Source organism: Stylophora pistillata, chromosome 6, assembly GCF_964205215.1.
Source record: "Stylophora pistillata chromosome 6, jaStyPist1.2, whole genome shotgun sequence".
Classification (NCBI taxonomy): Eukaryota; Metazoa; Cnidaria; class Anthozoa; order Scleractinia; family Pocilloporidae; genus Stylophora; species Stylophora pistillata.
The window spans coordinates 7,285,208-7,301,155 of NC_142524.1; the positions used below are offsets into that span (position 1 = coordinate 7,285,208).

General features: G+C 38.6%; 1 protein-coding gene across 1 annotated transcript in view; it reads left to right on the forward strand.

The window, feature by feature from the left end:
- LOC111337089 (uncharacterized) overlaps positions 1 to 15,411 on the forward strand; it is a 102,547-nt gene extending 87,136 nt beyond the window's left edge. The window contains exons 19-39 of the mRNA XM_088762493.1: positions 514 to 704; positions 1,759 to 1,815; positions 2,356 to 2,422; positions 2,903 to 3,084; positions 3,589 to 3,645; positions 3,856 to 3,922; positions 4,709 to 4,944; positions 5,214 to 5,270; positions 6,149 to 6,215; positions 6,435 to 6,640; positions 7,711 to 7,767; positions 8,122 to 8,197; positions 8,618 to 8,768; positions 8,932 to 9,152; positions 9,715 to 9,899; positions 10,429 to 10,527; positions 11,650 to 11,898; positions 12,669 to 12,883; positions 12,978 to 13,018; positions 13,946 to 14,042; positions 14,411 to 15,411. Coding sequence (XP_088618619.1) covers positions 514 to 704; positions 1,759 to 1,815; positions 2,356 to 2,422; positions 2,903 to 3,084; positions 3,589 to 3,645; positions 3,856 to 3,922; positions 4,709 to 4,944; positions 5,214 to 5,270; positions 6,149 to 6,215; positions 6,435 to 6,640; positions 7,711 to 7,767; positions 8,122 to 8,197; positions 8,618 to 8,768; positions 8,932 to 9,152; positions 9,715 to 9,899; positions 10,429 to 10,527; positions 11,650 to 11,898; positions 12,669 to 12,883; positions 12,978 to 13,018; positions 13,946 to 14,042; positions 14,411 to 14,894 — 3,062 coding nt within the window. The 3' untranslated portion in view covers positions 14,895 to 15,411. The remainder of the gene's footprint in view (positions 1 to 513; positions 705 to 1,758; positions 1,816 to 2,355; positions 2,423 to 2,902; positions 3,085 to 3,588; positions 3,646 to 3,855; positions 3,923 to 4,708; positions 4,945 to 5,213; positions 5,271 to 6,148; positions 6,216 to 6,434; positions 6,641 to 7,710; positions 7,768 to 8,121; positions 8,198 to 8,617; positions 8,769 to 8,931; positions 9,153 to 9,714; positions 9,900 to 10,428; positions 10,528 to 11,649; positions 11,899 to 12,668; positions 12,884 to 12,977; positions 13,019 to 13,945; positions 14,043 to 14,410) is intronic.
- The last annotated feature ends 537 nt before the right edge of the window (positions 15,412 to 15,948 follow it).

The window sequence follows — 15,948 nt, forward strand, 5'->3', positions numbered from 1 at the left end:
TGCTTTACTGAATTGATGTGCTGTGGTCGACTACAAGTTTACCGGGATTTTGCAGGATTTCGAAAATAGCTCATATCATGATCCAGTTAGGTCCTCTTTAAGTAACAATCCGTGAAAACAAAATACATAATAGTTATATTTAATTTCACACAGCAACCAGGTGGACAATCAGACACGGTTTGATGCTACTCTGGTTTAAGGATTTAATGAATGTAACCGAAATTACAAGTCATCGACCCAGCGTTACGACACTCCTGTCTATTGCCTTTATTAGGGGGGATCTGATCGTTGCACTGAACAACAGGCCCTTTTATGTGCTCACGAATCAGCTGCCGTTTTTTTCTAACGAGGTGTAAATAGGCGTCAGGTAATAACCCGCCATCATCACGATTTATCACGATTGGCGGAGTTGATATGTTAAGCTTCCAAACAAAGGCACTGGTGGTAGCGGCGATTAGTAATGATAACTTTAGAATTATTCCACCCAATAATAGTGTTTTTAAATTCTTGTAGTTCCTAGTGATCGCGACACCGCGATCAAAAACCTAAAGCTCGGAGAGTTTGTGCGCGAGCTGGGTACCAGCAGATACTCTGTAAATGTCACGTGGACAGGACCAGTGTTTAATTTCACATTAGTCGCCTACAACATCGCGTACGAATTCTCGGGATATCAGTTGGACGCACCTACCGTGCGGATAACTAGGGTATGATGACTACTACTTATCTTGATAGGGTTTACAGTACTGTCGAGAACATGATTACGTAATAAGGGTGTGACGCTGTTAATATTTACTTAGCATTGATTGCAGGCTGAAAATAGTTTTGTACACGTGTGTTCAAGCCGAATAAGCGAGGATTTTCTAACCATTTTCACTGCATTATCGCAGTAGGGTAGAACTAGAACGGAACACATGAGGAACATGCGAGTAGTCCACCCAATAAATCCCACCCATCCCACCCCAGGGGAGGACATCCATCATACAGTAACCTCGTGCGTGGGAAATTAACGTACCCTAACCCTAACCCTGTAGGAGACGGGACCTCCATTTATTCGTCCCTATCCGAGAAGACTAGAATATCTAACCATTTCTTGATGTTATAGAGAGGTAGCATATTCTTCTCAATTATTTTAAGACCTTGAGTGTTGGTCCGGCCGGGGCTTGAACCCTCGACCTCCCGCACAGCAGTCCAGCGCTCTATCCATTGAGCTAACCGGAAAGCGTTTAAATGAGGAATGCAAAGTTTGTGTGGAGAATAATTAGCGTTGAGCTTGCAGTAAAGTTTGTATCGAGAGACCTAATTAGAGAATTAAAGCAATTCACAAAAGTACTCATGTTTATTCTAACTGCCCGTGTTACCAAAGCTTTTCAACAAAATGCGAGATTTCGAGTCGTTAAATGCGTTATGCGCCGTCTTCGAACGTGTGTGCTGTTTCAGAAATTTATAAAAGTCAAAATTTCACGATTTTGAGGCAAATTTACTTTACGTCATTCACTGTTTTTATTGTCAACGAAAGAAAGAAAACAATTAGTTTTAGTATGGTTGAACTGACGGTCTTTGACATGCTTCACTTGTCAGTGTGACAAATTGTGGCTTTGTTGTAAAAACAGAAGATGGATAATTCTATCATGAATTTTTGAACCAGCCATTAACATGTATTACTCTAGTTTCTGTCGGATGGAATACAGGTTTGTTTCAATTAGTTTCTTTCATGAAAGGAACCTTTCTAACGCAGCATTTCTACTTATTTGCATGCAGGATAAGCCGAAGATACTTCTATCCGGCATAAGACCTGGAGAATCTTTAAGGGTAAAGGTAAGTTAGATTTGAGCAAATATTTGTGATTTTTGCATAAAACCGAAAAATGTTGCTGTTGTTTAGAATTCACGTTTTTTTCTTCAGTATAAAATGGAAAATGCTTGAGCTTATAACATAGGTTTCAAGAGAAAGTTTTCTGGAGGCATTTGCTCGAATGGTGGTGTCATCAATCCATGATTTCAAGCTAATGCAGTTTGATTTCAACTTTAGGAAGTGCTCTTGAGCTGAAGTATTGAGTGCTTTTATGTATTAAAATCTACCTGCAAACTGAAGGAAACAACGTAACTATGAGTATTAAAATTGTTGGAATAAGCGCAAGATAAAATCAGTAGTTACACCAAACCCAAGGGCCAGGACACTCGGACAGTCTTCGTTCGACAAAAAATAAGTGATTTTGGTCGGATATACGGGGAAGCTGTCGTTTTCTCGGAACTTTTTGGGGAGGTTTTATGGTGAGTAATGTCTGACACATCATCCGGAATTGTCACAGAAATTCAGCATATTTCACATGCTCTTTGTGTGTTTTTTATTTCGAAGGTTAGAGCTCTGTTTTCCAATCCCAACATCGAGGGGGAAAAGGTAAAACTCCGAGAAACTGCCCCACGTAAGTATAATAATGTACTGTTTGTTTCATTTACTTGTTAAGTTAGTCAGCCAGTCAGTCAGAATTAACAGGAGCTTTAAGAAGAAATAAAACTCTTAGCAAAGTACTGACTGTACGCTCGGAAAACACCACTTCCGGGTGTAATACTGGACAAATTCTCACCCTACCTTTTTTAGCCTACAGTGCAGGCGTCTAATAAGGGTGAGTTGACGTTGTAGGCTCGTGATCGTTTATCCAAACGCCATATTTTATTTCGAGTCAGAGTGGACTCACCCTCTTGGTGCAAACTACTTTCTCTCCCCAGCCGTCCGCTGCCATAAAAATCCAAGATGGCGGCCATTTTTCGCTAAGAAAAACTGATCACTCGCTCACCCTAATTATAACTGCTCTGCAGGCTATACCCTTCTCGATGAATATCACAGATCCCAGATGACGTTCATTACAATCGAAGCTAACAGTTTTTTTTTCATTTTATTTTAGCGCCCGATGAAAACACAGTAATCGTTCGTAACTTGACCTACAACTCGTTTAACTTAAGTACTGTGGTGATTGAATGGCTAAAACCGCTTTTCGATGAAAGTAACGTAACAAAATACGACATAATATACAGACGAAGAGGGAATCCGGGCAGAGGAAAGACGTTCGACCTCCAGATTGATGGGGTAAGACCTAAAAACGTAAGGCAAACTAACCTAGAAAATGAAAGAAAGGGACAAAGAAACTGTAGTTCTAGCTGCGTCGGTGGAATATTATAGAATTATTTGGTTTTGTTATCTGAAATTATAATGTAACTTAGAAACCGTAAACTGAGATTTCCAAGAACTTTAGATGACAAATTTAAGGTTCGGATTATCTCGACAAGAGGCTCCTGATATACAGAGCTTGTCAAAGGGAATGACACAATCACTTATTTGCAGTTGCCAAACATCGTTAAATTTGAGCCATTTTTACGTGATAAGTCTGGAAAATTGTGTTTAATGTTAAAGTATGCCGTTAATCAGAACAATGAGAGATCCAGTATTCCGGCAAAAAACTAGGGGAAGAGTAAAGAAACAATGACCAGCTTTTTGGATCACTTAGTAAATCATTAAGCCATTTATATCCCATAATTCGTGCAGCGCATATATGAGTATGAAAAATAATTTGTCATTTTACCACCTTATCAGGAGAGGACGTCTTTTATCATCCATGGCTTAATCCCTGGTGACAATCTAGAAGTAGAGGTAAGGAACCAGTATTCTATACTTTGAGATTTTCTTTTCTTTGAATTAAGATTTCTGGTTCCTTAATTTCATGAAACGGGGCTTAATCCTTGTTCGTTAGATCCTATGAGACCACAACTGCTTGTCCTATCCAAGTAGAGCATTATTAGGAACGTTCATCAAAACCTTGAATAGTATTCACCTTTTTTTAAATTCTTACTGTCTTTAAAGGTGACGCCGATATTTGATGCTACTGTTCTCACAGGACTTACTTCAACAATCATTAATATTCCTCAAAGTAAGAAATTAGCAAATCAAGTTAAGAATTTTTTTCTGCCTCTTCGTTTCATATATATCACAGAGCTCGGCTTAAATATTGGTTGAGCCGAAGGTGATGTTGTTCATACTGTAGACTGTTTATACTGTACACAGAAAACGACTTTAAAACGAGATACAGAAACCACACCGCACTGTTCCGACACATAAAACATAAAAACTCTACCGAACTCAGCAAACACATCTGGACTCTCAAAGAAAGTAACGGCGACCACTTTATTTCATGGCACATCCTTTCATCTAGATCACCTTACAAGAGTGCGAGTAAAAGATGCAACCTCTGCCTAAAAGAAAAACTACTCACCATCTGCCGACCAGACTTATCATCACTCGATAAACGTAATGAACTTGTGTGCTCATGCCGCCACAGAAACAAAGCATTTCTGCGCAAAAACTGAACAAAAGCACTTAAATTCACCGCCACGCCTCTCATTGCAAATTTGTAAAGTATATAAACAATGGTAACGGATATTCTTGTCAATAAAAATCCCCTGATGAGTGAGCAATCACGAAACAGGCTTGTAGGGATAAAAACGTAGTCGTCGTAATTTTTCTAATCAACATATATGTAAATACATACATATAAAACCGAGGATGTCATGTTTGAAAAGACGAAAGGCAGTAATAGGAGTTTCAAAATTCAAAATTCTGTTTTGAAAGCATTTTTCGAGCATATGGCATTTCAATATGTGTGCGTCCTCAATTGCCAAATACCTTTTACTCCTATGTTTTTTTTTTGTTCCCAAAGAGCCTGACAACCAGGAAGTGCAGGTGCAAAATTTACGAGGAGGTTTGTTTCTAGAAGATGAAGAAAGCAACACTTTCAGCGTCAATTTCACCTGGGAACCTCCGCCATTTCAGTATAGCACTGTGCGCTCTTATACAGTGTCCTTTGAATTGCACGGAGGTTATTTAAGGAAAGAGCTTTCTTGTTCACCGTTACAGAGGGACAGTCACCGATTAGGATGTTCCAAAATTGGAGATGTAAGTTTGGATGAAATGAGCGTGTGTAACGTAGCCTGTCCGTCCTTTGCACGGGACAATTGAGGGTTTAAACGGATCAATTTTTATTACCTTCACCAAAGTGGCAGACAGTTACACACTGGTCGGTTACAAATATAAGGAAGAAAGTTATGATAAGAGCAAGAATTTTAGCAATAGCCGTTGTCATTGCGATGGCAACACCATAATTATTTGTCATATTTTGCCATGTGCGTTCATTTAATAACCTTTTTCATTGTCTCCTTTCATAGAATTCGACATTCCTGCAAGTATTTGGAATGTTCCCGCGTGAAAGCGTCATTGTGAAGGTATATTGCAATAGGCATTGGTTGCAGTTTGAACCTTTTTTTTCCAACAGTGCAAATTGGATCGACGTTTGACAAGAATTAAAATTCACCAAGAAGTTTTTCTTCTTCCAACTTCATAAATGTGTACAGCGAGAGACTCTATTTAGTGGGAAAAAATTTTAATACAACTGTCACGTTTACGTATACGAACTCTAATCTTTTTTACTTATGTAACTCTTCCGTTTTTAGCACAAAGACACTAAGAAACTTTCAATGACTTTCTATTAAATTTGTTAGCGCACTTTGTTTGATTTCTATTCCGTGACTAGCGAATATCCGCTCGAAGCTAGCTACACAAAGCACTGTTCATTTCTATTTCCCCTACGTCAAAGTGTAAGAACTAAATTCGCCTTCTATTAGCTAGTAGTTCAGTTGCGAAGAGTCATTGTAGTGAAACCATTTCGGAGCCGAACGGAGTTTAGGAGTTCTCTACCCTGGAGTCAAGATCCGATGTAAGTTACGCTTGTAATATTCCTCATCATTCTTATCATTTCTAGCTTCGTAGTCTTTCGGTTTTCCCCATATCGAACCTTCATGTATTCGTTCTATAGTTTTTACCGCCTGTGCTGTACAAAGACTGCCAGCTTAAGTGAATAAAGAGTTTGATTCTGCTACTTGTCTAAAGTTCAACAATATGGTTATACTGGCGAACTCCGGTGCACAACACCACGTGTCTGCGGCATCGGGAACGCGACAACAACCAACACATTTGTTTCATCGGAGATAAACCTCTTTTCATTGAGCATGCACCTTCTCAGACTTCAAGGGTATCTCTCGAAGGCATTTCTTGAAATTAATAAAACTGAGTCGTTAAACGTTTGTTTTTAAATTTTTTTAAGGTCACACCTATTTACAGCAACATACACATCACTGGAGAAATGGTACAAAAAACAGGGAGTGCGCCTCGTAAGTGACCTCTCTTTTGCATTTCATCAGTCAGTTATTCGTTCATCATTTAGTTTCAACTAATCTCCCTGGAAGACTTCGCATAAGGATTTTCAAAGTTATCAATGCGATGAATATTTTGATCGCCTCTGTGTAAAATGAGACTTCTATCCCACATTTTTAACTGATGCAAATGGCTATTGAACTTAACTTTCGCGATTTATATCTTGCTTAAAACAGGCCCCAGGGAGGAGCTTGTTCAGGTTAATGGCTTGAAGTATGATGAGATTTTCCCGACTGCCAAAAACACTTTCCGCACGACAGTGAGCTGGGAGAAGCCACTTTTCACACATAGTGATGTAAAACACTACATATACAAATTAACGGCGAAAAATCTCCCGTTACGGAAAAGGAGGGAAACGCTTTTGAACACCGAGACCACAACGGTAAGGGAGATGATGTTTACTGTTGAAAAAAAAGGTTGAAAACAAAACTTGCAATTCCCCACAAAATATGCAGTGAGGTCTACACACTGTAAGGGCAACCGTGCTGGAAAGATGTGAACTTGCCATTTCTAATAAATTTCTACCTCTGAATTTGTGCACGACTCAAAAAGAAATTCACGGCGGTTTAACGGTTAGTAAATGTTCAACTTCATCCATTTAACTCCATTTAGTTTGTCTCCATCCGTACCGTGAATCGGTTTCGAAATAATGATCAGACTGGACGATCTGGTTTAGTTTGGTTTTAATCGTAACCTCAGGTTTGAAAATTTGCAAACCAGATGAAAACGTGACAAAAAAACGAAACCAAACGTCAACAACAAACTAGAGCACATGGTCCATACCATAAAAGACATTCTAAACCCAGTACCGCGTAGGTAGGGCAAAACTAAACATGAAGTATTGCAATCAACACGTTAAACTCCGCGTCTAGAGACCACTGTGGCTCATTCTCAAAGTGCCTCTCTCAACCCAAGAGTATGGATGAATACCAGTGAAATGTAAAGGAAGCCTGGCGGAATGCCCGGGGCAACCTAGTGATGGCCGAGCATCCCATCCGGGGAAAGTTGACGTACTGAGTCGTTTCATGCAGCAGAAATCGAGATGAGCACTGGCTGGAAAGGCCACGTCTTTCGAGAAAGAAGTTTTTATTAAGAAGGCCTACATCTCAACTAAGACACTGTTCGCGCTCAGTAGGGCTCGACGAAAGGATTTCTTGGCGAACGGCAACGAAAAGAGAGGCGATTATAACCTATCTATCCCGGCTAATTTGATCTCCTGTGACATTTTGTGCCAATTTCGAAATAGATTGATGCAGGTGGACTTGGTGATGGTTTACACCCATCGAGGCAAATGTGTCCCTTGAACTTGCTTTGGGCTCTGTACAAAACCAACTATTACTTATAATTAGCCGTTTGCTTGCTGTCAAAGTTTTGGTTAATTTAATTGTGCATGCTCATTTTCGAAAAATCCACTTTTGATGACTCGGCGTCTTTGTGCTTTCTCTTTCGCAGACTGGTACCAATGTTACAATTGATGGGATCAGTAGAGTTAATGGAGTCGAATTTCAGGTATTTTACCGTAACACGTTTGTGCAAGCGAATCTCTAACTGTCTCCTCACGTACAATATAAAAGTGATTTAGTTCTTTTATATGATAGATATCTATAATAAGCATTAGATGAACATAGAAATTTTGAAACTAGAATTGGACGATGCAAGTTTCATATGTAAGAGGAAAATTGATATATGCCTTTCCGCTATTCAGTAGAAGGGTAGTAGGAGTTTAAGAAGAGTCATGCTGCGCAACTGTTTGGGCTGTGTATTGGTTGCGGAGCTCTGGCTCGCAAGCGCGCTAGCTGAACTTTTTGTAAACACAAGTAAGCTCTTAATATGGAATTGACTAACTTATCTGTGTCTTGCCAGGTTACTCCGGTCTTCGTTGTGTCTGCGGTTACTGGTGCAGATGCCAAGATCTCGCTTGCCTGGAAATCACAAACCGGTAACTGTTATACTTTTATTTTTGATTGGAATCTTTGAAACAAGAATAGCAGGGAATCCAGCACCAATCTCTTTTCCCCTTAGTTTTTCTGAGCTAAAGGCAGTTTGTTGTTTTCCCTATGAGTTCCCATTGATTCCACGTGATTCTTTGTTCTGCTCTTCCATCATCGTTTGCGACATTCAATCGAAAAGCACTCAAAGAAAATTTTATACAGCTTCGTAAGACACAAATTACTAAATTCATGCGGTGCTTTAATCTCCTACTACAAAAACATTTCGAACTCTTTCTTATGCTAAATATTTTCTTTTATGTATTTATTTCCCGGATGAAGTCTATGGTATTATTAAGAATACATCCGACATAGGAGATGATTGTGCTGCTAATGATGATAACGATGATAATGATTATCACTATTTTCAGGTAAAAATCATCTGTCTGATCCAATGAGCCCAGCTGAGCTAGCTGGGCTTGTTATAGGAGTGATATTATCTATATTGATAGCCGTAGCGCTACTTAGTTGGTGTTATCTCGAAAGACAAAGAAAGATAAGAGCTAAAGGGCGTGTCATAGGGTAAGTTGTCCTTAAAACGAATACAAACGTTACAGAATAGATTATCACTTGATACGAACAGCTATCTTTACCTGCTAATTCATAAATTTGGATAACTATTCAATAAGAACGTTTAATCGACTTTCCATTCATCTTTCACTCATTAATTTTTTTGCTTTGGCAGCAAAATTGCTCTAATGGTTGATCATTGGGAAGTAGATGGAGACTCAGTGACCCTGGGGGAGGAGCTTGGAGAAGGGGCCTTTGGAAAGGTGTACAAGGGGGTCCTGAAGGAGTCTACGTCGCCATCACGGAAACTCTCAATGATGCCTCCAAAAAGCCTCACGCGTAGAAACACGCTCAAGCAGACGGAAGGACTTCTTGTGGCAGTTAAAATGCTACATGGTGAGTTGAATTTATGTAATGTTCTCATAACTAAATGTGTCTTTCAAAAAATCAAGAAAAATTATATCACATGCTTTTCAAATTAACGAACTACATCACTCGGAGATATGGAAATCAGAGTAACTTATACTTAAAAGAAAAAAAAGGTCCTTGGGTTGGTACATTGCTGTTTGCTTTAGCCGAATCCCGTAAGAGTTGGTTACTTGACAAACGAACAAATTGCGCGCAGTGTATACTCGAAACATTGCAATATTTAGAGTGTACGAAGCTAAAGCAACTCAGATAAAGTTTTTAAGACTCACAAAAGAGGAGGGTGAGGGGTTCTGATTAATGAATAAACAACCCCTGAACTGGGGTTATTTAGTTGGACCTCCCCACTTTGTTTCTCTTTGGATTTGTTCACGGTATAGCGTCTAGTTGCTGCACTTGGTGAATAGCCGACCAGCGTGCCTCCTGCCAGGTGGGATTTTAATTCTATTAGGTCGATACAGATATTTTGTTTGCAATGGCTATTATAACCATAAAGGCGTAGGTCATTTACAATTATCACTTTTCTTTACAGGAATGGCAGATAGCGATCAGCGTAGAGAATTTCTGGAGGAGATACAGCTAATGAAAGCCGTGGGAACGCACAAAAATATTGTCAATATGTTAGGCTGTTGCACTGTAGAGGAACCAATGTTTTTGCTCGTTGAATATATTCCTTATGGAGACCTTTTGCATTACTTACGAAAACGTCGGGGAAAGGTATTCACCTTATGCTAGAAAGCACCAAGGAAGCAAACTAAACGACTTTCATATGCTTTTTTAATTGAAAATTCCCAGTTGATGGAGTGTGGGAACACTGTAAACGAATCATGTGACGAGGTCACTGGCATGGGTCATGTGGACATCCCTTGCGGTGTCATTCCTCCACTGAAAGACGTGAGGTCAGATATCTCGAGTCCCAAACTAACTTGAAATAGATTTCGTTACGAATACGTGCGGAGTTGATTAGGCGAGGGAGGACTCTATTGAGCTGATCCTCAGTAATCCATTACAAGTTTTGGTTGGTCTCATTTCAAAACTGGCAAATTTCGAAACAATGAACATTTTTACTGCTTAGCCTATGAATTAAAAACTGTTTCATGCAATTCTCAAAATTATTTTTCTTAGTTTACAAATGACTGTTTCATTTAAGTGTTAAATTATCAAGTCTGAATGAAATTTCGAAACCCATCCTAAAGATTGGTGCGTTTCCACACATTTAAGAAGTTCTACTTTGTTGTCTCATCAGGTAAAAGAATGTCTTGGTGACGAATCACGTGGTCCCTATCGCTCCACATACTGCGAGACTTACGTATTTGACAAACAGTTGGGGGAAAGAACAACAGTGGTAGGTGTAATGTATGCGTATTGATTCCTGCCTTCAATAAATATATGCACTTCGTTTCGGTGTGTGTTTACGAGACCGTACAAGAACGAGCCCCAATGGTTATTTATAAATCCCACTCTGCCACATATGAAGAACTCCTAAGGCGTGCTAATATAGCCTCTTTATATAATAGACGGCTTCAGGATATCACTCACAGTACTTATGTACAAAGTCAAACATGGTCTTGTACCCGACTGCGTTTCTGAATATTTGTCCGCAAAGGCTCTACACATTCGCTACGGAATAGTGACTTTGTATTACCACGTTTTGAAACTATTTGCTATGGCAAGCACTCTGTCAGATACCTCGGGCCACTTTTGTGGTCAAAACTCACTGAAAGTCAAAGGGATTCGCCAAGTTTATGTCACGGTTTTCATAAACAAAATAGGAAAACTGAACCTAGACGAGATTGTAATTAATAACAGCAATTGCTGTAATCTTTGTAGTCAATAGGAATATTTTAGCTTTCTAAACTTTAAATTTTAATCATTTTCGTGTAAATATATAATTTATATAAGTGTATTTTAATTATAGTGTCTCCTATTAGTCTTTTTAGGATAAACACATTGACACTTAAATAACGAAGGGCTAACGCACGAAACGTCAGCTTTTGTAATCGTTACGGTGGCTAATTTACCATTTCAACTTTGTTGATATATCCAAATTATTTCGTTACCTCCACCGACGCAACCCCAAACAGTTTCTTTCGAAACTATCAGCCTTTATTCACTTAAATAAAGGTCTTACTTACTTACCGTCATTTCGAATGTTGTTGTTTTTGAGACTTGCTACTGAATAGTAACAAAATTCATTAAATGAAAAAAATTATTTACAGTAGTATAAAAAAAAACTTTTTTTCTTTCTCTAGACAGTCTGTTTTGATCATTGTGTATTCATGTTTTATTGTGTGGTAATGGAAAATTAGTCTTAAGAAAGCCAATGCGATTTGAAATATCCTATGGAAAACTCCAAAAGGACAACCAACAATTGCGCCATTTTATCAAAATTAAAACTTAAGAATTGCCAAAGTTCGATATACAGCAGCTCAGAGAAAATGAAATTCTCTATTTCATTTCGTTCCAGGCCACAAGGAGTGACCGCATTTATGTCAACAGCCCTGATGCACCAAAAGATGACGATAGAAAAATTCAAATTCTATCATTTTCATCAAAAACAGATGAAAAAGAGATGGAAAATAAAGGAATGGAAAATAAAGGAATGGAAAATAAAGGAATGAACCAAGATGAAGATCATGAAGACGCTGGTGATGACGAGGAGACTCTTACCCCAGGAGACCTTTTAGCATTTGCCTGGCAAATCAGCGAAGGAATGGTGAGACATTGATTCGTTTGAATCAACTCAGCAACAATTTTGATGCTTACCTTACACGAGGCACTAGTCTAACAGTCCGCTGTCAATTTGCTTGAAAAGTCGCAAGTATAAAAAATGAACTGTCCTATCGAAAATGTTATACTTACATTGGACAAGGCAATGACTTAGTGATTATTCTTAAGAAGGTCACTAGCTAGTGTCCACTACAGAGCTTTACTTCTATCTTATTTGTTTGTGTCTTTCATACCTTGTCATACGCCCAAATGGACATCCGTTCACCTGCTCGCGCGTGGGTTATTTCGAGAAATTTCCTAGGTTTTGAGTGTTATTGAATGTTGGGACGGGTACAAATCGACCAGCATATCGGATACGAACCGATACAAGCTGGGTGCAAATCGTGTGAATTTGGGTACGAATCGACTGGGTGCAAACAGTTCGTGGATATAAAACGACTGGACAACCAACGTAGGATGCGCCTTCATTAACCTGCAACCGCCAGAGAGATTGGTCTAGCCGTCCCATTTTTAGACTGATTAACTAGAAACCCATGAATCAAATACCAATCCAGATAACAGATCGAAAGGATAGCTGAAAGAACCCTTAAGGTCATCCGAAAAAAGTGTTGTATCACAGCATTAATTTTTTTGCCTCTCTTATTATTTGCCAAAAAATATAGAGTTACTTCAAGTTTAGCCCTTTTGAGTGAATGTATTCTTTTTGATGATAAAGAATTCTCGTGAATTCTTTTTTGTTAACTTTTAATCTTGCAGGAGTATTTGGCGAGGAAAGGATTTGTGCATCGTGATTTAGCGGCTCGCAACGTTCTTGTTGGCGAGAGTAAGATAGCTAAGGTGGCAGATTTTGGTCTGACTCGCCACGTTTATGAAGAGAAGGTTTATCAGGCAAAGAGAAACCGGAAACTTCCTTTGAAGTGGATGTCAGTCGAGGCCATTTTTGATCAAACCTTTACAACTCAGAGTGATGTGTGAGCAAGATTTCTATTTGAAAGGCTTTTCGTTTTCTAAGATGTTCGTAAAAATGGTCGGAATGCTAATCGTTCATTTTATGTTTACAACTAGGTGGGCTTTCGGCGTTCTTCTGTGGGAGCTGGTAACATTAGGTAAGGGGAAGATTTCGTAAAATTCTCTTAATATATTGGTTGATCCAATAAAGCTAGTTGCCTGTAGTATTTAAGCCAGTCCAATGTAAAGAGAATGTGAAAGAAGCCAATAGGACCTCACAGCAAATTGACATTCAGGACATTACTAAAAAAAAAACCCTTGGAAAAGATTAGCAATTGGTTTTTGTTTCTCAGCAATTGGCTGAACAAGTTTTGGTCTTAGTTTCTGAAGCTATGGAGCACTGAAGCAAAACCAAAGCAATGATGAGTCGGATCCAAAGGGCTGCGAAATAAATTATCCGGGCCGGACATGTAAAGCCGCGAAAAGCGTCAAAGTAACACAAGTACAGCCTTCGATACCTAACGAGTTTAATAATAACGGAGAACGTTACTAGTTGCTAGCTCAACATACGATGTCGACCTTTCATACTTGCAAACCATATGTAGCGTCCACTCTTGGCTACTTGAAATAATAAACCTTAAATTAAGCATTGCTTCCTAACTTGCGCAAACTTGTATTTATCTCATTCGAGACTTGTGGAAATGAGAGGATTCGAAGTTATTGTGCTTTAACAACAAACGAAACTCGTCCTTGATAAAACGATTACAACACAACACTATTAAAACCATGTGCTCGGTGGTAAAAGCGCAATGTTAGTACGCTGACCACGCTATATAAGGCTCATTTTTCTGTCTCTTACACCATAACAACCTGTAAAACGTAACAAAGATTACCTTGCGAAGCAAAACTCGAAATAGAAACTATTTAACAACTTAACATATGATGATGGAATTGCAAAGTGAGCAAGTTGCTAAAGCATTATGCTACTACGCGTAGAACAGTGGAATGGACTTAACAATGACGACTTATTGAGGAATAGCCTCACACCAAGTTATACTGAAAATCTCCGATGCCTCCTGTGGCAGGCGGAACACCATACCCTACAGTAAACAACAGAGAGTTGCTTCGTTTACTTAAAAATGGATATCGGATGGAAAAGCCAGACGTCTGTAACAGTGAAATGTAAGTACAGTAACCAGGTTATTTTTGTTTGACGCAAAAACAATGAAATCGTACATAAATCGAAATTCCAGTAATGCCAAGAAAGAATAAGTCTGGGTTCAAAACAAGAGGGCATGAACTGCCTTTCCACTGGTTTAATACCAGTTGAAATCAGAACGAAAACCAATTTCTTTATCTGAGATATGCTGGAAGATATAGTTATGTCAATGCTCAATTTACGATTTTACTTTGTTCCTACCATAATCTGATTTTAGGTTACAACAATTATCATTGAATCAAATACATAAAATGCAATGGACGAGAAATTTTCGGCAGCAGGAAATTTTAAAATGAATAACATTTTAAAATGAATAACTGAATTAATACAGGTACGACATGATGAGGGAATGCTGGTTGGAAAATCCATTCGACCGACCAACTTTTACTTTAATCCGAGAGAGACTGGAGGAGATGATGCAGAAGGACAACCCATATTTGGACTTCAACGTCCTCGATGAATCTCGGGATTATTACAATGCGCCATCCTTTAACAGTTTAATAGAAGAATCTGAGGATGAAGTGTTTGAAAAAGAAGAAGGCGATGAGTCACTTAAAGAGGACAACGATGAGATTATCATTGACAAAGATCAGCCAATGAAGGACTCGAATAAAAACGAAATTGCTCCCTTGCCAAAACCTACAAAGTTTCCAGAAGAGGCGGAAAATAACGAGCCAGTTGATTTAGACAAGATTGAATTTAACAACAGTGATTTTCAGAGTAAAGACTTGAATGATTTTAAAGAGGTAGAGGTAGATTTTGACGCTCTTGAAATGGCCTTATATCGGCATGGCGGTAGGAGCATTGTCCTTTAAGCAGAACTGCTGAGTCAAGGGAAGCCTGACAAAAAAATTGAAAAGTAAGAAGGAATTTTAAGAAGAAATTTAAGATATCTACAGAATGATAGGACTAAAAAAGAAAATAATTATCAGTTTTAGTATTACAGTGTTTTGTTTTCTCATGTTAATGTGTTTACGTCGAAGCATTTACCAGAAAAATTCTTTCAAAATTTCTCTATTGTCGTATGTAGCATAAGTATACTAGTCATTCGAAGTTCAACAAACACACAGGCTCTTGCTTTTTGTTCTGTTTTTTTTGTTTAAGCTCCTCTCTTTACTCAATATTAACTAGCGAATAGATTACGAATACATGACAGTTTTACGAGATGCGCAACAACACTGTTTGAAATTGCATGTCCTTGTATGAGTACCTTTTGGCAAATCAACTTCAGTGGCTGATTTCGTTTCAAGATAGAAATTAATGAAAAGCGCATATTTACTGTCCATTCTGTGAAATAGGAAATGCGATTCTCAATTAAACTCTGAAGCCTGGTATGAGTTACTCAGAAATACTCTCCCCACATCACCCACCCAGCCACCAAAAAATACTTCCCAAACTGACTTTTCTATTTATTGCCTGGTTACACAGTCAGCAAAAAAAGACGAGAGAGATACACCATATGTTGCATGGGATAAACAATAAAGCTCAACTAAAAAAGCATCAAAATAATCTTTTTACCTTGATGTACTCCATGAGATAAAATTCTTGGCCCATGATTGTCTTGTCCTCATAAAAGAGGTACATTTTCAGTACCGGAAAAGAGGCCTCTCCAAGAGCGGACATGATTTTATTCTCCACGTCGACCTGCGCGTAAGAGTTGGAAGCGTCCACGAAAAGCAAGTTTATACTCTTTCTTCCCTGTGGTTTGAACCGATGCAAGAAACAGTGCCCTGTGAAATTAAATCCCGCATACATCTAAAATGGTGCCTCATGCCTCAAGACGAAATCTTTATACCATTTTTTGAAGCAGTAAAGTCAGATTCGACGTTCCAGTCCTGTTTATCACATCAAAAATAAAAATGTAAAACG